This window comes from Lagenorhynchus albirostris, chromosome 8 (assembly GCF_949774975.1).
Source record: "Lagenorhynchus albirostris chromosome 8, mLagAlb1.1, whole genome shotgun sequence".
Classification (NCBI taxonomy): Eukaryota; Metazoa; Chordata; class Mammalia; order Artiodactyla; family Delphinidae; genus Lagenorhynchus; species Lagenorhynchus albirostris.
The window spans coordinates 29,064,815-29,087,953 of record NC_083102.1 but is presented as its reverse complement, the minus strand read 5'-3'; the positions used below and the strand labels follow the sequence as shown (position 1 = coordinate 29,087,953).

Genomic DNA, 23,139 nt, shown 5'->3' with positions numbered 1-23,139 from the left:
ACATTGGTTCAAATTCCAGATGTGTCATTTACTAGCTATAGCACATAGACAAATTTTACCTAGACTTCTAAACTCTCAATTTTCTCGTTGGAAAAATGAAGCTAACTAAGCCTTACTTGTGAAAACTGATTATGTGTTTGAAAACAGTAGCATGGTGGCCGACCAGAGTTGGTGTTCAATAAATTATGGTGTCCTTCTTGCCCCTGAGAAGCTGGGTTTAAGCTCTGACCACAAAAACAAGCACTTTAAAGGGCTTATATTTGTTTCAATAATGCACGTATAGTACATATTTTTGATCCTCAGCCTATGTGCTTTCTTCATTATATTTTGCTTAGGCAGATGTTTAAAGCGGTGTGTCCTATACTAACCGTCTGTCGCTTTTCTTTTTGACACTCTCTGTGCAGTCAAATGCAGGCACATTCCACTGGTTTTCCAGGGCTGTGCACAATACTTCCTTCTTCTCCCACTCAAGAAAGTGTTTGCCTGCAAGTAGTGGGCATGCAGCACGTGTTCCCTGATTTATAAAGTGTAAATTATTACAAGTTTTGATATTTTAATTATTTTTATAGCCAATATAGCCAATATCTTATAAGATACCTCACAGCTGATCTTGACAAAAAGAACCCGGTATCCACTGCCATTCTGACTATGACTAAGAGAGACATCTGGGGAAGAGTGGCCAATTCAGGATGGGAGAGTCAGGCAAGGGAAAAAGCCTGATGACAATGACTAATCTATGGGAAGAAAGGAGAATTTATTTAAATAGTAATATTGCTCCAGGATCCTGGTGTTTCTCGTCGGTTTTGCAATAAGAAAAAGTGGATGGTGTCGGGCTGGTGGTGTAGACTTCTGGAAACCTCCTGAGCCACCTGTTAAAAGTCTGTGTATCTGAGGCAGATCTTGTTGCGCCCCACTCACAGTCTCCAGGCAAAAGAGAACACACACAGATGGGGACCCGGAACCGATGCTGAAAAGTTGAGTGACCATGGACAAGTGACCCTTTGGGGTTCATTTTCGCGGACTGCGGCATGTGGGTGGAAATGCCTGTTACAGGGATGATATGGGATCAAGTTAGGCACGAATTAGGCAGAATGCTTTGGAAAACATGGAGATTATAAAAGGCAGGCGACTAAACATTGTCACATTTGTTAAAAGGTAAACTGAGGCACATTGGAAATTTTAAGACTTTATTTGAGCAAAAGAAGATTCCAACTAGGCAGCACCAAACCTGAAGTGGCTAGGAACGCTCCGAGGGCACGAGCCCAGGGAGAGACTTTTATGGAGAAAAGGTGGAAGGAAGCAGAGCAAGGAAATTATCGATTGGCCACAACTTAAAGCCTCCTTTGCTGCTTGTGATTGGTTGTCCTTAAGTGTCAGTTTCAAAACCTCCACTTTGATTTGCTTATATAGACCACTGGCATTACAGCCACCTCAGTCTACAGGCCTACTTGTTCAATTAATTTAACACGTCCCAAAGAATAAGGCCATGAAAATATTCTCATTGCACTTGGCGCCTCTGAGGAAGAAGAGTGCATATATACAGCATAACTGTGAGTACCAGGAATACTCCTTCTTTTCTTTAAAAACTTATAGTATAGTGTGCTATACAGATGTCAGGTTATAGTTATTTTTGAAAATGCCACTAGGAGTCCAAATTGGCACTGTCGCAGTTGAGTTTCACTGTTTCTTTAACAAGTGATAGGAAGTATAATAGCATTCCAATAGTTTCAGCCTTAAACCTGCTTCTTTCCTAGTGGAAAATCTAGCATTAATTTAGCCAAAGTGCACAGATGCCTCAGGAAAAATGGAACAGGAAATTAACTTTTATGTGGCAGGCAGGAACTGCCTGACTTTAGCAAAGTATCAGCCAGAAAGTCGATTTTCATACTGAGCAGTAAACCTTCCCTACTGGACACACCCAGAGGGCAGAAGTGATTTCAAATGGGTTTTTCCTCACTCCTCCATTTATTATTAATTATTTTTTCCGAGTAAATAGTGAAAATTAATAACACATCTGAAGCTTCCTACACATAAGCTAACCCTATTTATCCATGTATTTTAGCGCTATACATAAGCTATTTTTAGAGCAGATAGATTTGGAGCAGTTAATTTTCTTTTTCATGGGGGAGTATAGAGGCAAAAAGAGGTAAGCTGATTACTTTTCTTTTAAAGAAACAATGGTTAAAGTAATACTATGTCTGCTTTAAACACACTTGTTTGCTGTAGAGCAGAGAAAATATATTTGTGAAAATATCTTCTGTCAGAAATAGAAACCTCAAGAAGCTAGAATTGTCTCCTGCTTTTAATATAAAATAACAACACTTTAAAAGGAGCCCTTCTCTGTGATATAAATGGGAGGATGTCTCATCATCCAAAGATGTGCACATGATCTTAAGCACAATTCTTAGCAAAACCCTGAACAAAGTAACCAAGTACTTGCAATAATGCAACCACTCCCTGAGAAATCTAGCATTTACACAAAACCTTCTAATAAATTACTGGCAGTTAGATCAGGGCAGGGATCAAATTTACACAATGCCTGGCACATAAAACGTTGAATGAATGGATGAATGGGAACTCGTATAATTCACGCTGTGTGTCCAGTACAGGACTTCCTGTGGTGGCCAGCAGTCCTTAAATTCTTCTTTTGGGCTTTCGATTGGGTTCTTAAACACTGATCTTCACCGGGTTCATCCAGGTCCTTCTCCATTTATAAGATGTCCTTACCTCCTGCTTTCCTGAGAAAACCAAAGCAATCTGTTGTGTTTGAAGAGGTGCTTTCTTCTTTAGGCCTGACCTATGAGATCATCTGGTGGACCCTTTAAAAATAAACTGGACTTCTAGCAAGAGAACTTACTTTTCTAGCCAGTCACAGAAAAAAAAAATGATATTCTGCAATCCCTTACGGAAAGGATTATAGAGTTTAGGGAGTTGAAAATTTGATAACAGTATTAGATGATGTCTTATTCCTTCCTCTAAAGATAGTGCTTATGTTGTGGTATTACTGGATATTGTCATTTCCTGCCAATTTTTGATTTTTAAAGCAAAAAGTTGGCCATGAAATACTTAAACATTCTAGAATGGGTGTGTAATTTGGAGAGCTCTAAGATTTTGGCAGGGATACGTGAGGTTGTGTTATGAGGTGGTGGTGTGATGGTACAGCATCTGGCAATGCGAAGAGGATCAGGGTGGACTGGGTGGAGGCTTCTAACGGGGAAGCACAGAGAAGAGGGCTCTCAGGGCTCAGTAAGGCTGGGAGGAGAGTTACCCAGGGTCGTCCTCAAGCTTGTGTATTGGTACTGGCCAGGGAGCTGAAGGGACAAGATGAGGAGACCATAGAGTGTGAACAGCTACTCTGTTCACTCTGAGTGAACAAGGGTGCTCAGAGTAAGCAAGCAAAAAATGTGTGCCAAGGCATAGATGTGCACTTAAGGAGACTTGGTCTACATGTTTGATATAAGGCAGGATGTTTCCTTTCTGCAGACTTTGGTGTCTAGATGTTTAACACGCGTTCCCCCATTCTTTTCAACACTTTGAGCCCCACATGGGTAGGGTGAGGCAGAGTTCCTCTGGGTTTGTGAGATGTGTGCCTCTATCCTGTAGCCTTTCATTCACCCAAGAACTGGAGCTGACCTTTGCTGCCCTGGAGATGCAGGACCACCTGCATGGAGTGTGTTGGCTTTCCATCCTTAACCATCTGTGCAATTCATGGGGACCCTGGATTTCTGGGGAGAATCCAGATAAACTGGTTGCTACTTGGATGTGAGTGCTGAGGGGAGACGAAAGGAGCCGGGGATGCTATCTGCATGGATTGACAATATTAGACACTTGAAGTGGCCTTAGGAACCTCTCCTGGGAGTATGAATGTGGTGACTGGATCGACAGTGGATGGAGAATCTTAATCGCCATCTCAGTGCCTGAATTCTGTCCTTGCATCCAGCAGGTGTTTCATTTAGGCTGGACTCTCTATCCAGGGGAGGGCATATTTGCCATGGTGCTGGAAGAGATTCTTGGCTGGCCACCACAAGTTTTTTCATGGTGGCCTGATGCAGACGCCTGGGGTCTTAGTGTGTGCAGTGGTGAAGTGCTGAGAGGACTGCATGGCTAGGAGGAGAGTCGAGATCATAAACTGGGAAGGATGGGTGGTGGGAGGATGTGCAGCAAGCCTTGTAGTAGGGACAGTGCAGAGAAGGGAATAGGATTAAAGTGGAGAATGAAGTGAGTAAAAGTTAATAGGTAAGTCCTATGGAAGGTCCTAAGAGCAAACAATGGTGACCATATTTCTAAGCCCCAAAGAGGGAATGTAATCTTGCTAAGGGCTTTTTGTATCCTGGTTGTGAATTTATTTATAGGACATTAAATCATATTTAGTTGTGCAATGAACATACTGCCTAATTTTTATCTGGCACCCAAATCTAAAAAGTGTGTCCATTGTGTATATGGTGTCAGTGGCCATATTTTATTTTCATAATGATATGTTTGCTCTGACACTGGATTTTTAGCAGAGAAGAATAGTAGAAATGGTGATCCATTGATTATTTTTAAATGCTTTAATGCCCCTAATATATAAACACAGCCCTTTAATATTCTCCTTGTGACAGAACCCTTATGAAATCATTTGACTGAAGTTTGTAGGGTCTTAATTCTGTTAAATTAATTAAACAAGGAGCCCATTAGACCAAGGTGGCTGTGAGGCTGTGTGGGCCTCTGTAGGCAAACCAAAATCTAATTCTGTGAATGGCTCAGGGTTCCGAAATCAAAACGCCAAGGATGACCAGTCACAAACAGCCAACTAGGCTTTAGGCTACAGCTCATCAATAATTTCCTTTCTCTGCTTCCATACTTTCTCTATATAAGTCTTTCCCCAGCTCCCGTTGGCGGAATGTTCCCAATCACTTCAGGTTTGGTGCAGTCCAACTGGAATGGGTTTTTGCTCAAATGAACTCTTAAAATTTTAAATATGCCTCAGTTTATCTTAAAATATTTTAATTTGTCAAGATCACTTTTATGCTATCTTTTTTTTTTTTTTTTTTTTTTTTGCGGTACGCGGGCCTCTCACTGTTGTGGCCTCTCCCGTTGCGGAGCACAGGCTCCGGACGCGCAGGCTCAGCGGCCATGGCTCACGGGCCCAGCCGCTCCGCGGCATGTGGGATCTTCCCGGACCGGGGCACGAACCCGTGTCCCCTGCATCGGCAGGCAGACTCCCAACCACTGCGCCACCAGGGAAGCCCTATGCTATCATTTTTTAAGTGATATTTATGCCATTGCTTTTTTTTGGCCACGGGATCTTAGCTCCCCAACCAGGGACCAAACCCGTGCCCCCTGCAGTGAAAGCACAAGAGTCTTAACCGCTGGACCGCCAGGGAAGTCCCAATGTGATCACTTTTTAAGAGATATTTAAATACGCCTTACATTTATGAGGGGTTGTACATTTTCTAAAGATTTTATTTCACTGTTTGAGTCTCCTTTGATCCTTACAACAGCGAGAAAAGTAGGATGGGAGGTTCATGTTCATTTGCAGATGAGGAAAGGGAAGTACACCTAGTGGAGCTTAAGTGGTGTCAGTAGACAATGAATGGGGGAGTGGGGTGGGAAGTAGAATGGAAACTCAGGATTCAGAAGTCCTTGGGGTGTTGCTGGCAAAGGCTCTGACTTAGATTCAGGGTCTCTGGCATCCATTAAACTGTTTGGTAGATTGTATGCTGCTTAGGTATTGATATTGTTGTAATGACCCCAGTGTTCTTTCCTTTCTGTTACGTTGCCTTTGTATGGACTTCTATTTTAAGGTTGAATTGCAGAATTAACTCCTTGTCTTGGCATGGGGGACAGAGACTTGCTATTATTTTAACATTTTTCAAAAGAACAAGGTCTCTCCTTGTCCTCTGCTTGGTATTTCATAATTGGGAATTGTTGACTTTATATTTTGTTATATTTTTACGGATGTCCTTTAACTACTGCTGACACTGTGATAAGATTCAGGGGGCTGGGGAGCTGTTACTCTAAGACCAGCAAACGCTATCAGGGTTTGAGGATGGAAAGCAAATAACGTCTTCCTCCTCTGAAGCTCTATGTGATTAAGTGTCGGATTAATAGAAGACTGAGAATGGGAAAGAACTGTAGAGAAAGAGGAAAGCAGAAGGAAGGAGAAAAGGCAAAAGAGGGACACTTAGAGTGGTTTTTATTTGATCCAAAATAGAAAGTAAATCAACTGTGCTGAAAGAAAAAGTAATTTACATTCTCTTCTGATCTCATTCAAAGCTTTACCTAACTCTTAAAGATGTCTCCAAGGACGTTATCATGACCACCATCTCCCAGCTAGTCCTGTGTTTTTGTAATCTCAGCTGGGTTTTGTTATGTCTGTAAAGTTATAGCAAATAGTAAACCGATGGCCCACAGCTGTGCATCGTGGGTGGCACCTCAAGGAAAGGAGTCTTGAATTCGTTGGAGGAACAGCCTCCAGAGGAAGCTGAAAAAGAAGCTTACTATGACCTTCCAAACAGCTAGAAAAGAGGAACAAAAATTTGGGAGAAGCAGAGAGGCAATGTAAGCTCCTCCGTGTTGGTTGAAATGGATGAGCACTTCAGGGGGGTGAGATAGGCAGTCAGCAACGGCAGGCGTGGGGAGGCAAGCAGTCACAGCAGCAGACTCCAGATAGGGACTCCAGGAGAAACCCCTGTTCTTGTGTTCTTGGTTTGTTTTCAGTTTCTCACTATCTCCAAGATTCCTGCTCTGTGTGCGGGTCAGCCTGGGGAAGGAATGAGCTGCACCCAATTGAAGCTACGCCCAGCCTGTCTGTACATTGGCTGGGGTTTGAAGAGCTGAGAAGTGGCCTTTTTTTCTTTTTTCTTTTTCCTGTCTTGAAAGTTGCTCTTCTCCAGGCACTCCTCTTCTCCTTCCTCTGGCTACACAGGCTCTATACTGCGCACCCCTCTTAGAAAGGCGCGGTGTGGTTCTGAGTTGGGAGGGCAGAGAAGGGCATTAGACAGAGATGGCCGAGGCATTCTCATGGCTTACCATCAGGTTATATGCTTCGTACTTTATAGGTGGAGTGGGAAGTCTCTTCTGATGAGCAAAAATCATACTATATCTCGTAAGTCTCAGTGTTTCAGATGTTCCCAGTGGACTAAGGCAATTTGATGTTTTCTCTCATTAAATACTTTCTAGCTTAGGATGGCCGGGTCGGGCTCTGTCCTGCTGTTCTCTTCTGTTTTCCTCTTTTGTGCCCCTCTCTTCTTCTCATGTGTCAGGCTTACAGGCTCTCTCTCTGTTTGCTTAAGATCTTCACAGCACATCCTTTCTTTGGGACTTTTCACCCCACTTCTGGAATGCTTTCATCCTCTGTACCTGACCTCTCCCTCACGCTGTGAGGTGCGACTGTCCTGTTGCTGCCTCTCCTTCTGTTGCAGGAAGGAAGGTGGGGCTCAAGGGGATCATCACATCCCAGGACTCAGGCAAGTCCCTGGGACAGCCGCCAAGTGTGGGTTCTTCGCTTGGCGCAGGAAAAGATTCAAGAGCGAGCCAGAGAAAAGTGAATGAAGGTTTATTCAGGGAGATACACACTCCATAGACAGAGTGTGGGCCATTTTGGAAGGCAAGAGGCCCCAGGGTATGGGGTTGTCGGTTTTTATAGGGGTGGGTAATGTCATAGGCTAATGAGTGAGAGGATTATTTCAACTACAGTATTTTGGGGAAGGGGTGGAAACTGCCAAGAATTGGGCCACAGCCCACTTTTTGGCCTTTTATGGTTGGCCCCGGAACTGTCATGGTGCCTGTGGGTGTGTCATTTAGCTGATGTATTACAATGAGCGTCTATTGAGGCTCAAGGGAAGTCGACTTGTCCACCATCTTGGATCTAGTTGGTTCTAACTAGTTTATGTCGTATCCTCAATGGCGGTCATTGTTTTAAGGGTTGGATCCTGCCCCCTTTCTGTTTACTCACTGACCTCTCCTCGCAGTACTCTGCCGCCCAATGTTCCCCCAGTGCCATTAGATGCCTCCTTAAGACAGATCTCAGGTCTCCCTCTTGTGGCATGGTCACCCAGGTCACTGAATGCTTCCATTAAAAAAAAACCCCAAAAAACAACAAAACTTGTTTTCTGCATTGTGGGAACCATGACATATAGTTCTTAGGAAATCCTCTGATTTAGGTAGTAGAAGTCTGGTCTTCTGAAATTCTATCATGGTACCCATCCATCCAGAAAACCAAGAAAACAAGAAAACATCCTCACTTCATCTTAGTAAGTCTAGTTTTCCTCATCCACCTCTTCCCTGCTATGGTTTTTTTGTAAACGGCATCAAAGTTCATCAAAGTTGTACCTAGGTAGAAAGACCAGTATAAAGTGACCAACTTTTTTTTTTTGCAATTATAGCTTCATTTTATTTATTTTTTTAAATTTAATTTTATGTATTTATTTCATATACAGCAGGTTCTTATTAGTTATCTATTTTATACATATTAGTTTATACATGTCAATCCCAATCTCCCAGTTCATCCCCCCACTCCCCCATCCCCCTGCTTTCCCCGCTTTGTGTCCATATGTTTGTTCTCTACATCTGTGTCTCTATTTCTGCCTTGCAAACCGGTTCACCTGTACCATTTTTCTAGATTCCACATATATGTGTTAATATATGATATTTGTTTTCCTCTTTCTGATTTACTTCACTCTGTATGACAGTCTCTAGGTCCATCCATGTCTCTACAAATGACCCAATTTCGTTCCTTTTTATGGCTGAGTTATATTCCATTGTAAATATGTATCACATCTTCTTTATCCATTTGTCTGTTGATGGGCATTTAGGTTGCTTCCATGACCTGGCTTTTAAATTCTCTACTGCTAACTAGGTTTTGGTTTCCTACCAGCTACTTAACAAGATAATAAGTCATATTGCATTACCTCCACTTTTATCTTCATTGCCAATTATTTCTTGTTGCCTACCTGACCGTATTTACCACTCACAATAAAAAGCACCTCTGCTGCTGACCTTCAAGGACTTCTGTTTTAATACCTCTTCTTTTCTTTTCTCTCTGTCCAAGAATTATCTTTCTTCTCTCATTGTCTTTCATACAAAACATTCATAACACATGCAAGCAACAGCAGCATGACCATCTGGGTCATCCTTTTTTTTTTTTTTTTGCGGTACGTGGGCCTCTCACTGTTGTGCCTCTCCCATTGCGGAGCACAGGCTCCGGACGCACAGGCTCAGCGGCCATGGCTCACGGGCCCAGCCGCTCCGCGGCATGGGGATCTTCCCCAACTGGGGCACGAACCTGCGTCCCCTGCATCGTCAGGCGGACTCTCAACCACTGCGCCACCAGGGAAGCCCTTTGGGTCATCTTTGACACTTTGCCCTGACCAGATATCTTATCTCTACAGGAACTTATCTTTCATGATACCATTAATTGTCTATTGCTCCTCCCACTAAAAAGTAAGCTCAGTGAGAGCTAGAACTTTATCCAGGTTCTTCACTATTGTATTTCTCAGAGACTAGAACCATGCCTGACACATAGAAAGCGTTCAAAATATATATATATATATTTTTTTGTACATCTTTATTAGAGTATAATTGCTTTACAATGGTGTGTTAGTTTCTGCTTTATAACAAAGTGAATCAGTTATACATATACATATGTTCCCATATCTCTTCCCTCTTGCATCTCCATCCCTCCCACCCTCCCTATCCCACCCCTCCAGGCAGTCACAAAGCACCGATCTGATCTCCCTGTGCTATGCAGCTGCTTCCCACTAGCTATCTACCTTACATTTGGTAGTGTCCATGCCTCTCTCTCGCTTTGTCACAGCTTACCCTTCCCCTCCCCCATATCCTCAAGTCCGTTCTCTAGTAGGTCTGTGTCTTTATTCCTGTCTTACCCCTAGGTTTTTCATGACATTTTTTCCCTTAAATTCCATATATATGTGTTAGCATACGGTCTTTCTCTTTCTGACTTACTTCACTCTGTATGACAGACTCTAGGTCTATCCACCTCATTACAAATAGCTCAATTTCGTTTCTTTTTATGGCTGAGTAATATTCCATTGTATATAAGTGCCACATCTTCTTTATCCATTCATCTGATGATGGACACTTAGGTTTGTTTCCATCTCCGGGCTATTATAAATAGAGCTGCAATGAACATTTTGGTACATGACTCTTTTTGAATTACGGTTTTCTCAGGGTATATGCCCAGTAGTGGGATTGCTGGCTCATATGGTAGTTCTATTTGTAGTTTTTTAAGGAACCTCCATACTGTTCTCCACAGTGGCTGTATCAATTTACATTCCCACCAACAGTGTAAGAGGGTTCCCTTTTCTCCACACCCTCTCCAGCATTTATTGTTTCTAGATATTTTGATGATGGCCATTCTGACTGGTGTGAGATGATATCTCATTGTAGTTTCGATTTGCATTTCTCTAATGATTAATGATGTTGAGCATCCTTTCATGAGTTTGTTGGCAGTTTGTATATCTTCTTTGGAGAAATGTCTATTTAGGTCTTCTGCCCATTTTTGGATTGGGTTGTTTGTTTTCTTGTTATTGGGCTGCATGAGCTGCTTATAAATTTTGGAGATTAAGCCTTTGTCAGTTGCTTCATTTGCAAATATTTTCTCCCATTCTGAGGGTTGTCTTTTGGTCTTGTTTATGGTTTCCTTTGCTGTGCAAAAGCTTTGCAGTTTCATTAGGTCCCATTTGTTTATTTTTATTTCCATTTCTCTAGGAGGTGGGTCAAAAAGGATCTTGTGATTTATGTCATAGAGTGTTCTGCCTATGTTTTCCTCTAGGAGTTTGATAGTTTCTGGCCTTACATTTAGGTCTTTAATCCATTTTGAGCTTATTTTTGTGTATGGTGTTAGGGAGTGATCTAATATCATACTTTTACATGTACCTGCCCAGTTTTCCCAGCACCACTTATTGAAGAGGCTGTCCTTTCTCCACTGTACATTCCTGCCTCCTTTATCAAAGTTAAGGTGACCATATGTGCGTGGGTTTATCTCTGGGCTTTCTATCCTGTTCCATTGATCTATCTTTCTGTTTTTGTGTCAGTACCATACTGTCTTGATACTTGTATACTGATACTTGATACTGTAGCTTTGTAGTATAGTCTGAAGTAAGGGAGCCTGATTCCTCCAGCTCCGTTTTTCGTTCTCAAGTTTGCTTTGGCTATTCGGGGTCTTTTGTGTTTCCATACAAATTGTGAAATTTTTTGTTTTAGTTCTGTGAAAAATACCAGTGGTAGTTTGATAGGGATTGCATTGAATCTGTAGATTGCTTTGGGTAGTAGAGTCATTTTCACAATGTTGATTCTTCCAATCCAAGAACATGGTATATCTCTCCATCTATTTGTATCATCTTTAATTTCTGTCATCAGTGTCTTATAATTTTCTGCATATAGGTCTTTCCTTAGGTAGGTTTATTCCTAGATATTTTATTCTTTTTGTTGCAATGGTAAATGGGAGCATTTTCTTGATTTCACTTTCAGATTTTTCATCATTAGTGTATAGGAATGCAAGAGATTTCTGTGCATTAATTTTGTATCCTGCTACCTTACCAAATTCATTGATTAGCTCTAGTAGTTTTCTGGTAGCATCCTTAGGAATCTCTATGTATAGTATCATGTCATCTGCAAACAGTGACAGCTTTACTTCTTCTTTTCTGATTTGGATTCCTTTTATTTCCTTTTCTTCTCTGATTGCTGTGGCTAAAACTTCCAAAACTATGTTGAATAAGAGTGGTGAGAGTGGGCAACCTTGTCTTGTTCCTGATCTTAGTGGAAATGCTTTCAGTTTTTCACCATTGAGGACGATGTTGGCTGTGGGTTTGTCATATATGGCCTTTATTATGTTGAGGAAAGTTCGCTCTATGCCTACTTTCTGCAGGGTTTTTATCATAAATGGGTGTTGAATTTTGTCAAAAGCTTTCTCTGTATCTATCGAGATGATCATATGGTTTTTCTCCTTCAATTTGTTAATATGGTATATTCCGTTGATTGATTTGCATATATTGAAGAATCCTTGCATTCCTGGAATAAACCCCACTTGATCATGGTGTATGATCCTTTCAACGTGCTGTTGGATTCTGTTTGCTAGTATTTTGTTGAGGATTTTTGCATCTATGTTCATCAGTGATATTGGCCTGTAGTTTTTCTTTGTGACATTCTTGTCTGGTTTTGGTATCAAGGTGATGGTGGCTTTGTAGAATGAGTTTGGGAGTGTTCCTCCCTCTGCTATATTTTGGAAGAGTTTGAGAAGGATAGGTGTTAGCTCTTCTCTAAATGTTTGATAGAATTCGCCTGTGAAACCATCTGGTCCTGGGCTTTTGTTTGTTGGAGGATTTTTAATCACAGTCTCAATTTCAGTGCTTGTGATTGGTCTGTTTATATTTTCTATTTCTTCCTGATTCAGTCTTGGCAGGTTGTGCATTTCTAAGAATTTGTCCATTTCTTCCAGGTTGTCCGTTTTATTGGTATAGAGTTGCTTGTAGTAATCGCCTATGATCTTTTGTGTTTCTGCAGTGTCAGTTGTTACTTCCTCTTTTTCATTTCTAATTCTATTGATTTGAGTCTTCTCCCTTTTTCTCTTGATGAGTCTGTCTAATGGTTTATCAATTTTGTTTATCTTCTCAAAGAACCAGCTCTTAGTTTTATTGATCTTTGCTATTGTTTCCTTCATTTCTTTCTGATCTGATTTTTATGATTTCTTTCCTTCTGCTAACTTTGGGGTTTTTTTATTCTTCTTTCTCTAATTGCTTTAGGTGCAAGGTTAGGTTGTTTATTCGAGATGTTTTCTGTTTCTTAAGGTAGGATTGTATTGCTATAAACTTCCCTCTTAGAACTGCTTTTGCTGCATCCCATAGATTTTGGGTCGTCGTCTCTCCATTGTCATTTGTTTCTAGGTATTTTTAAATTTCCTCTTTGATTTCTTCAGTGATCACTTCGTTATTAAGTAGTGTATTGTTTAGCCTCCAAGTGTTTGTATTTTTTACTGATCTTTTCCTGTAATTGATATCTAGTCTCACAGCGTTGTGGTCGGAAAGATACTTGATACAATTTCAATTTTCCTAAATTTACCAAGACTTGATTTGTGACCCAAGATATGATCTATCCTGGAGAATGTTCCATGAGCACTTAAGAAAAATGTGTATTCTGTTGTTTTTGGATGGAATGTCCTATAAATATCAATTAAGTCCATCTTGTTTAATGTATCATTTAAAGCTTGTGTTTCCTTCTTTATTTTCATTTTGGATGATCTGTCCATTGGTGAAAGTGGGGTGTTAAAGTCCCCTACTATGAATGTGTTACTGTCGATTTCCCCTTTTATGGCTGTTAGTATTTGCCTTATGTATTGAGGTGCTCGTATGTTGGGTGCATAAATATTTACAATTGTTATATCTTCTTCTTGGATCGATCCCTTGATCATTATGTAGTGTCCTTCTTTGTCTCTTGTAATAGTCTTTATTTTAAAGTCTATTTTGTCTGATATGAGAATTGCTACTCCAGCTTTCTTTTGGTTTCCATTTCCACTTTCAGTCTATGTCTATGTCTTAGGCCAGTCTAGGTCTTTTGGTTGGAGCATTTAATCCATTTAAATTTAAGGTAATTATCGATATGTATGTTCCTATTACCATTTTCTTAATTGTTTTGGGTTCATTATTATAGGTCTTTTCCTTCTCTTGTGTTTCCTGGCTAGAAAAGTTCCTTTAGCATTTGTTGTAAAGCTGGTTTTGTGGTGCTGAATTCTCTTAGCTTTTGCTTGTCTGTAAAGATTTTAATTTCCCCATCAAATCTGAATGAGATTCTTATTGGGTAGAGTAATCTTGGTTGCAGGTTTTTCTCCTTCATCACTTTAAATATGTCCTGCCAGTCCCTTCTGGCTTGCAGAGTTTCTGCTGAAAGATCAGCTGTTAACCTTATGGGGATTCCCTTGTGTGTTATTTGTTGTTTTTCCCTTGCTGCTTTTAATATGTTTTCTTTGTATTTAATTTTTGACAGTTTGATTAATATGTGTCTTGGCGTATTTCTGCTTGGATTTATCCTGTATGGGACTCTCTGTGCTTTCTGGACTTGATTAACTATTTCCTTTCCCATATTAGGGAAGTTTTCAACTATAATCTCTTCAAATATTTTCTCAGTCCCTTTCTTTTTCTCTTCTTCTTCTGGAACCCCTATAATTCGAATGTTGGTGCGTTTACTGTTGTCCCAGAGGTCTCTGAGACTGTCCTCAGTTCTTTTCATTCTTTTTTCTTTATTCTGCTCTGCAGTAGTTATTTCCACTACTTTATCTTCCAGGTCACTTATCTGTTCTTCTGCCTCAGTTATTCTGCTACTGATCCCATCTCGAGGATTTTTAATTTCATTTATTGTGTTGTTCATCGTTGCTTGTTTCATCTTTAGTTCTTCTAGGTCCTTGTTAAATGTTTCTTGCATTTTGTCTATTCTATTTCCAAGATTTTGGATCATCTTTACTACCATTATTCTGAATTCTTTTTCAGGCAGACTGCCTGTTTCCTCTTCATTTGTTAGGTCTGGTGGGTTTTTATCTTGCTCCTTCATCTGCTGTGTGTTTTTCTGTCTTCTCATTTTGCTTATCTTACTGTGTTTGGGGTCTCCTTTTTGCAGTCTGCAGGTTCGTAGTTCTCGTTGTTTTTGGTGTCTGTCCCCAGTGGCTAAGGTTGGTTCAGTGGGTTGTGTAGGCTTCCTGGTGGAGGGGACTAGTGCTTGTGTTCTGGTGGATGAGCTCCATCTTGTCTTTCTGGTGGGCAGGTCCACGTCTGGTGGTGTGTTTTGGGGTGTCTGTGGACTTATTATGATTTTAGGCAGCCTCTCTGCTAATGGCTGGGGTTGTGTTCCTGTCTTGCTAGTTGTTTGGCATAGGGTGTCCAGCACTGTAGCTTGCTGGTCGTTGAGTGAAGCTGGGTGCTGGTGTTGAGATGGAGATCTCTGGGAGATTTTCGCCGTTTGATATTATGTGGAGCTGGGAGGTCTCTTGTGGACCAGTGTCCTGAAGTTGGCTCTCCCACCTCAGAGGCACAGCACTGACTCCTGGCTGGAGCACCAAGAGCCTTTCATCCACACGGCTCAGAATAAAAGGGAGAAAAAGTAGAAAGAAAGAATTAGTAGAGGAAGGAAGAAAGAAAGAAAGAAAGGAGGGAGGGCGGGAGGGAGGAGGGAAGGAAGGAAAAAAGAAAGAAAGAAGATAAAGTAAAATAAAATAAGATAAAATATAATAAAGTTATTAAAATAGAAAAATAATTATTAAGGAAAAAAAGAAAAAACATTTTAAAAAAAAAGGACGGATAGAACCCTAGGACAAATGGTGGAAGCAAAGCTATACAGACAAAATCTCACACAGAAGCATACACATACACACTCACAAAAAGAGGAGAAGGGAAAAAAATCATAAATCTTGCTCTCAAAGTCCACCTCCTCAATTTGGGATGATTCGTTTTCTATTCATGTATTCCACAGATGCAGGGTACATCAAGTTGATTGTGGAGCTTTAATCCGCTGCTTCTGAGGCTGCTGGAAGAGATTTCCCTTTCTTTTCTTTGTTCTCACAGCTCCCAGGGGCTCGGCTTTGGATTCGGCCCCGCCTCTGCGTGTAGGTCGCCGGAGGGCGCATCTGTTCTTTGCTCAGACAGGACAGGGTTAAAGGAGCAGCTGATTCGGAGGCTCTGGCTCACTCAGGCCGTGGGGAGGGAGGGGCACGTAGTGCGGGGCGTGTCTGCGGCCGCAGAGGCCTGCGTGACGTTGCACCAGCCTGAGGCGCGCCGTGCGTTCTCCCGGGGAAGTTGTCCCTGGATCCCGGGACCCTGGCAGCGGCGGGCTGCACAAGCTCCCCGGAAGGGGGGTGTGGATAGTGACCTGTGCTCGCACACAGGCTTCTTGGTGGCGGCAGCAGCAGCCTTAGCATCTCATGCCCGTCTCTGGGGTCCGCGCTGTTAGCCGCGGCTCGCGCCCGTCTCTGGAGCTCCTTTAAGCAGCGCTCTTAATCCCCTCTCCTCGCGCACCAGGAAACAAAGAGGGAAGAAAAAGTCTCTTGCCTCTTCGGCAGGTCCAGACTTTTCCCCGGACTCCCTCCCGGCTAGCCGTGGCGCACTAACCCCCTGCAGGCTGTGTTCACGCCGCCAGTCCTCTCCCTGCGCTCCGACCGAAGCCCGAGCCTCAACTCCCAGACCCGCCCGCCCTGGCAGGTGAGCAGACAAGCCTCTCGGGCTGGTGAGTGCCAGTCGGCCCTGATCCTCTTTGCGGGAATCTCTCCGCTTTGCCCTCCGCACCCCTGTTGCTGTGTTCTCCTCCGCGGCTCCGAAGCTTTCCCCCTCCGCCACCCGCAGTCTCCGCCCGCGAAGGGGCTTCCTAGTGTGTTGGAAACCTTTCCTCCTTCCCAGCTCCCTCCCACTGGTGCAGGTCCCGTCCCATGGAGGGAGGGGGAGTCTGGAGTCTGGAGAATAAGCAGAGTGATTGACCATCGATAAGAAGTGGACAGGTTTCTTCTCTGGAAATCAGAAGAAAAGAGGAAATGCTGGTTGTGCTGATAGGCTATAGGTTTGCCAAAACAGACGTAGTGTAACGCAGTGTGTTTCCTTCTAAGATGGCTACTTTCCTCTGTCAGGAGGAGGCTGTTATCTGTAGAAATAAGGAGGTAGCTGGAGAGTGGGAAAGTTTGTCACTTTGGAGAATGTGAGAGAGAATTGACCCAGGAAGCATAGTGGGATGGTCTGGGGAGTGTGAGGACTGCATTGGCTTTGCCAACCAGGATCTGTCCAACTGAGCGCTTTTCTTCAGCAGCTCTCAGCACGCCAGCCCAGGGGCAGGTCAGGCGGGTTGCAGAGATCTTCCTCGGCTCTCTCAGATCAGAGTTTTCACAGTATCCTCTTCCTCCCGGTTTACCTGGCATGTCATCATTTATTATAACTAGATGTTTATGTCTGCTTTCCTTGATGGGCTGTCACCTCTGTGAGGGCAGAGACTTGCCTGTCTTATTTAATGCTGTGTCTCCAGCTCGTCCGTGCTTGAGGTTTTGCCATATGACTGTGATGCACGTACAGTGGAGTAAGGGAATTTAAGGTACCGGATAGGGAGTATTGGATCCTGGAATCTGAGATGCAGAGAAGGAAGGTGAAAGGAGGCTAGCAGAAAGTTGGCATTAGGGGGAAAGACCAGTGGTTGAAGAACTGATATATTAGGAATAAATGAGAAGATCTGGAAATTAATGAATGTGATCAGAGAATGGAGTATCACATTTTATAATTTCAGAGATGGGACTGTTTGGGGGACCACAAAGATCAAGCAAGATTTGGCCATTGGAGTGGGTGGTTGAAGTGAAGTGGAGGAGAGAGTCATTAGGGATGAAGAGGTCATGGATATCTTATGACTTGAGATGCGGATGTCGAAGCCTCCACGGAGACTTTCTAGTGGATTTTTTTACCTGACAGTGAGTAAAATAATGAAAGGGCATGCATATATTTGCAAGTAATGAACTCATAGTTTGCATTTAGCATTTATTCATTTGCTCATTCATCCTCCCATTCACTCTTATTTAGAACCTGGCAGTAGGCTGTGTGTACAACGATGACCAAAGCAGACAAGTCTAGGCCCTCATGAAACATACAGACTTGTAGGAAGGGCAGACAGTATACAAGCAATCTGTAACTATAAATTGTGAAGAGTGTCAAAGGGAAAATTAGATTGAGGAATAGGTGAAGATGAGGTTTGGCAATAGCTATTTCATCAAAGCTACATTGTGGACGCTCTTTAATATTGAAACTTTATTGCTTTTGTTTAGAACTTACATAGAGCCACAGATGGGTAAATTTGCCTTACATTGGATGTTGGGTGTTGGGATAGCCCCAAAGTACAGTTTGGGGGTACATTCAGAGGGTGCTCAGTTGTCATGGAGTAGTTCTGAGAAATGTGTGATCGTTCCATGATGGGCCCAAGGTTCAGCTGAGTCAGCTGTGAGATGGAGGCCGCGGGTCATTATATGTTCATTTAAGTAGGGAACATTCTCCGAGGCTCTGTTTGCATACCCAGAGAACCTGCAGTTCCTAAACTGCCCTACAATTATAAATAGTGTTTACGTAGAAAATGTATAGGATATGCATCCTGGAAAACTCCATCCATTTTATTCCTTGAATTCTCTAAAGTAAGTGTACATCTTGCCAATGGAAAAAAATTCTCTATTCTCGTAGTGGAAAAATTAAAACGTAATTCACTATGATAGACTCTATAATATTTCTAAAATGCCAAAAATCTAGACAGCATGGCAACTTGACTTTTAGTTGTATATGACACACATACGAGGTCTACTATGTGATTTGTATTTGAGCATCAAAAGTGTCATAAATACGTGGCTACTTTAATAAATCCAGAAAAAAATCTTTCTGTCGTATGGAAAAAAAGCAAGTTTTATTTCTCATCTCTACTATATTTTCAAGAGCTGTATTTCTTGCTTTTGTGGTAAGTCTTGGTAAAGACTTGTTAATAGTAACTGGGAAATATAGTACCTTTATAATATAGCTCTTTACTGAATTTTTTTTTACTGTAAATTCATTACTTTTCTCAAGTATTTGACTCTATTTTTGTCATTCTTGCCACTATTCTACTGAAACAAATTGCTTTATTTTTATTTTTTTTAACATCTTTATTGGAGTATAATTGCTCTACAATGTTGTGTTACTTTCTGCTTTATAACAAAGTGAATCAGCCATAAATATACATATATCCACATATCTCCTCCCTCTTGCGTCTGCCTTCCACCTCCCTATCCCACCCTCCCTATCCCACCCCCCTAGGTGGTCACAAAGCACTGAGCTGATCTCCCTGTGCTATGCGGCTGCTTCACACTAGCTGTCAATTTTACATTTGAAACAAATTTCTTAATACAGATTTTCACCACTTTCTGTCCCAATCTTCCATGGTAGTATTTATAAAAAAGACTTTCACATATTGCAAAAAAAGATGTTTGTATTCATTCATTCAAAGAATATTTATTATGCGCCCATATGTGCCAAGGACTATTCTTAGGCTGGGGAAACAAAAGTGAACAAAACAGACAAAAGTATATGCTTTCATTTACCTTATTTTATGGTGTGGGGAAACAGACAATAAACATAATAAAGAAATCATATTTTTGCCTTAAAAGATGATAAACCCTACAGAGAAAAATATGTATCAGGGTATATAGAAGCATATAGTTTACTGTAGAAAGGCTTTTTATTATAGAGACCAAACTATATTAATTGAAAAACTTACAGAATTCCTAATATAAAAGCAGTTACAATATGATATAGATTTTTATTCAATTTTACTTGTATATATTTGACATCGTTTATTGGTGGGATGCTGTGTTGGACACTTTCATATAGAAAACTGATTTAATTTCACCATACAATCTCATGAAGTAGGATTCGTTACTTCAACTATACGTATGAGAAAACTCTGATGGGGGGAGATTACATCACTCTCCCCATTGCATGAAGCACGCGAGTGGCAGAGCGAGAATCCAAATCTAGATTTTTGATTCCTTACATGGCTACATCTAACCCTCCAACTAGTTTATTACGACACTCTATCCTAAGGCGGCATAGAGGCTTCAGATTTTGAAGTCCTTCCAATAAAAATAATGTGTTCGGTTATAAAGCAACTTTCGTGTAGTCGAGCGAAGTGATTTCTGAGGGGCTATTCTGCAGATCTCTCAGGAAGAAGGGAGAGAAGGGAAGTGACTCGGGCTTCAGAGTGTCAACATCCGGTAACACTCATTCTTTTCTAAATTCTCCGCAGCAGACCCGCAAGTCTTAAGTTCAGTTGTTGTAGTGATAGCCAGGTTAAATGTATTCTTCCACTAAAAATAGACCCTCAAACTTGTAGGAGTCATCAGGAGCTCTCCTTTCCAAAAGTGCTGCTCCGGGCATTTGATAATCCCGCATTTGCTGGTGCGGTTGACGTAACTGTATTTCACATCCGCAGTGCGTGCCCCTGTTGTTGGACCAGCAAAAACCGTTCTCGCCCCTTGGTATTGGGCCATTCTGCTGATACAGGGTGTTATAAATATTATGACAGGGGCAGTTTGTATAATACAACATAATTTGGCAGACAAACTCATTTCCTATTTATTCTCTGTAGTCTGAGACATGAGTTAAAATTTCAGTGTGTTATAAAGGTTATGATAAAATATGGCCAGTAATTAACACTTTATTTAAAATATGCTCTCTATAAGATAGGCCGGTGAGAACTATGCTGCTCTTACTTAAACTGATCATGGTTTGGGGGTGGGGGTGGGAAAGAGGGATTATATCTTTCAAAATAATAAGAACTTAAAGTTTGAAAATACACTCTCCTCATGTGAAATCACCGCTGTACCCGAGCCAGCTGTAATCGAGAGGGGCATCCTGTGATTGTGAAAGAAAATAATGTGAGAAGGGAAATCTGGACACTGTATTTCGCTTGAGTGACACTGATATATTTGGAAGCATCTGTCTTCCCCTTTCACCTAGATGCATGTTTGTTTATTTTGGCCTCCTATGGGCTACCGTTTCCCTCAATTCCTGAGTCCAAAGGCTCAACCAGTAGTTGGTTTCAAATACTCCTTCTTAATTGTTTATCACTACGAACAATTACAACATTTGCTGGAGAGTTTTGTCCCAGTTTGCAGTTAAATTCTTGAGTTTAAATAGTTTCATTATCAATAAAACGCAATGTCCTTTAACAAGGGAAAATGTCTGATCATGTTTTCCCAAAGTACCATGCACAGAAGGTGTGATAGCTGGTGTTTTCTTTCTTTCCGTTGTATTCATCACACACGTATTAAGAGCCTGTGTTAGCATGTGTCAGGCAAAGCTCAGATACAGAAACAGTGTTCCTGACTCTCTGCTCTTTTTGACATATGATTATTTTAAAAACACATGTATACAACTTCCTTTATGGCAGGCACAGTTCTAAGCACTTTACAAATATTAAGTCCTTAATCCTCACAGCAGCCTTAGGAAGAAGGTACTGTCCAAGGTCACATGATTAGTGCTGGTGGAACCAGGGGATTCGAAGCCGGCAGCCTGGCTGCAGAGTTTGTGTCCTGCACTACACCATGCTTTGTCTCTGAATTTTCAGATAGCCATCATTTGTATGCAATGAAAATAGGATATGGTTCCTGCCCTCAAAGGGTTTACAAGCTAAAGCTGTTTCTTCTTTCCATATGCATATTCAAAGATCAGATCTTGATAGAGCATTACGGTCCATTCATTTACTAGATATCTTCATTTATTAAGTATGTACGATGTGTACTAGAGACACAGGGACAATGCAGGCTGCCCATTAAGGAACTCACATCAGGGAGAGACACAATTTCATAAGTGCTGATGGAAGGATGTATTTCAATGAAAAATTTCCAAAGAGGTACTGTTTGATTTGGAGTTTGCTAAACAGAAGAATGGAGAGAGAGGAAGGAATTGTTGGTTGAAGGCACAGTGGAGTCCGTATGAAGGAGCAGAATGGGATCACAAATGGAAATGACTAAGAGTACAACATGACCAGAGAAGGAAGATGGGGTCTAAGTTCAAATGACCTACATTCCTTGATAAAGATGTGGAATTGTTTCGGTCAGTAATGGGAAATAATGAAGAAATTTAAGGAGTGAAAAGACAGGGTACAAAATGTGTCTTAGATCACTGAAATGGACAGTTTGATTCAGAGCTGCCACTAAAAGTAATGTGCCTTCCCAATTTCATTTTTTACCTCTTCCCCCTCATCTGCCTCCTCCAACCCCTTTGTCTCCTCTTCTTTGGCCTCTCCCATTTTTTTTTTTCTCTAACCCCCATCCACTTTCATCACTCCTTCCAGTAGTAAAAAATGTCTACTTTCTCAAGGTTTAGTCACAGATTTTCAGGAAAACACGTAGTATTCGCCGTTAAACCGTATAATGAATTTCAATGTCAGTGTTTTTTCTACTTGCCAATTCAAAACTTCCCTCTTTTTTTTTTTAATAAATTTATTTATTTCTTTTTGGCTGCATTGGGTCTTTGTCGCTGCACGTGGGCCTTCTCTAGTTGCGGCGAGTGAGGGCCACTCTTCGTCGTGGTGTGCGTGCTTCTCATTGCGGTGGCTTCTCTTGTTGTGGAGCACGGGCTGTAGGCGCGTGGGCTTAGTAGTTGTGGCTTGTGGGCTTAGTTGCTCCGCGGCATGTGTGATCTTCCCGGACCAGGGCTCGAACCCATGTCCCCTGCATTGGCAGGCAGATTCTTAATCACTGTGCCACCAGGGAAGTCCCAAAACTTCCCTCTTGTTAACGGTATTTCAAACATCAGCGTGAGAAAGAAGAATATTTCTTTGGAGGAACAATAAACCACTGAAGGAAGAACCTAAAATTATGATACTTAAGTGATACCCTCCCCTTCTCACACGAAGTTCCATCCTGCCTCATTGAGATGCATTCAAATTTTGCTGCGTCCTGATGGAGAGAAGCAGCAGCATTGTGCGTCTCCAGAGAGCTCTGGGATTGCTTCTCAGCTGTACTCCCCTGTCCTTCCGGTGCAAAATCCATCCTCCCTGTGTCTATTTCCTCTAATGTGTTTACCTAAAAGAACTATTAAAAGATAAGGCAGTTGGAACTACTACAGAAAAGCACAATGCAGATGAAAAGCGTTGCTATTAATTTCTATTTTTCAGCCAGAGTTGAGCTCAGTATTTCCATGCCACGGTATTCCTCCAGGAACTCTATATGTTAATGGCCTGAAATTTTCATCCTTCTGGAATAATGAGAAAAATACAGTTCACCTTCAGTTCTCGCAGATGAGGTTGGCTTTGTCCTGGTCAGCCTTTCAGAGGATCTGTCATTCCTTTACAGAGAAAAACTTAAAAGACAACTTTCTGAACGGCCTCCGATTTGCATTAACGATCTCCTTCAAGGGAAACGTGCTCCTTTTTCTCCTTGAATTTTTATGCCTTCTTTCTTTCTGTAGATCGAAGAGTCAATTGAGCTCCACTTCGGCAGCCATGGCAGAAAGGCCGTTCTCTACAGGCCTCCTTCCTCCAGCAAAAGGGAGCTTCAGCTCCACCAGCGCATTCTCACTCGGCATCACTACGCGGTTGTCATCACTGAAGAAAGGCTCAGTGCCGACCCTGGGCTGGGGCTACTAGAAAAAGGTCAGAGTCAGA

At 41.8% G+C, this 23,139-nt stretch overlaps 1 protein-coding gene across 3 annotated transcripts in view; it reads left to right on the top strand.

Annotated features, from left to right (window-relative positions):
• CPED1 (cadherin like and PC-esterase domain containing 1) overlaps positions 1–23,139 on the top strand; it is a 301,570-nt gene that overhangs the window by 14,099 nt on the left and 264,332 nt on the right. For all 3 annotated transcript variants that reach the window (XM_060156796.1, XM_060156797.1, XM_060156798.1), the window contains exon 2: positions 22,944–23,127. In XM_060156796.1, the coding sequence (XP_060012779.1) occupies positions 22,944–23,127 (184 nt within the window). The remainder of the gene's footprint in view (positions 1–22,943; positions 23,128–23,139) is intronic.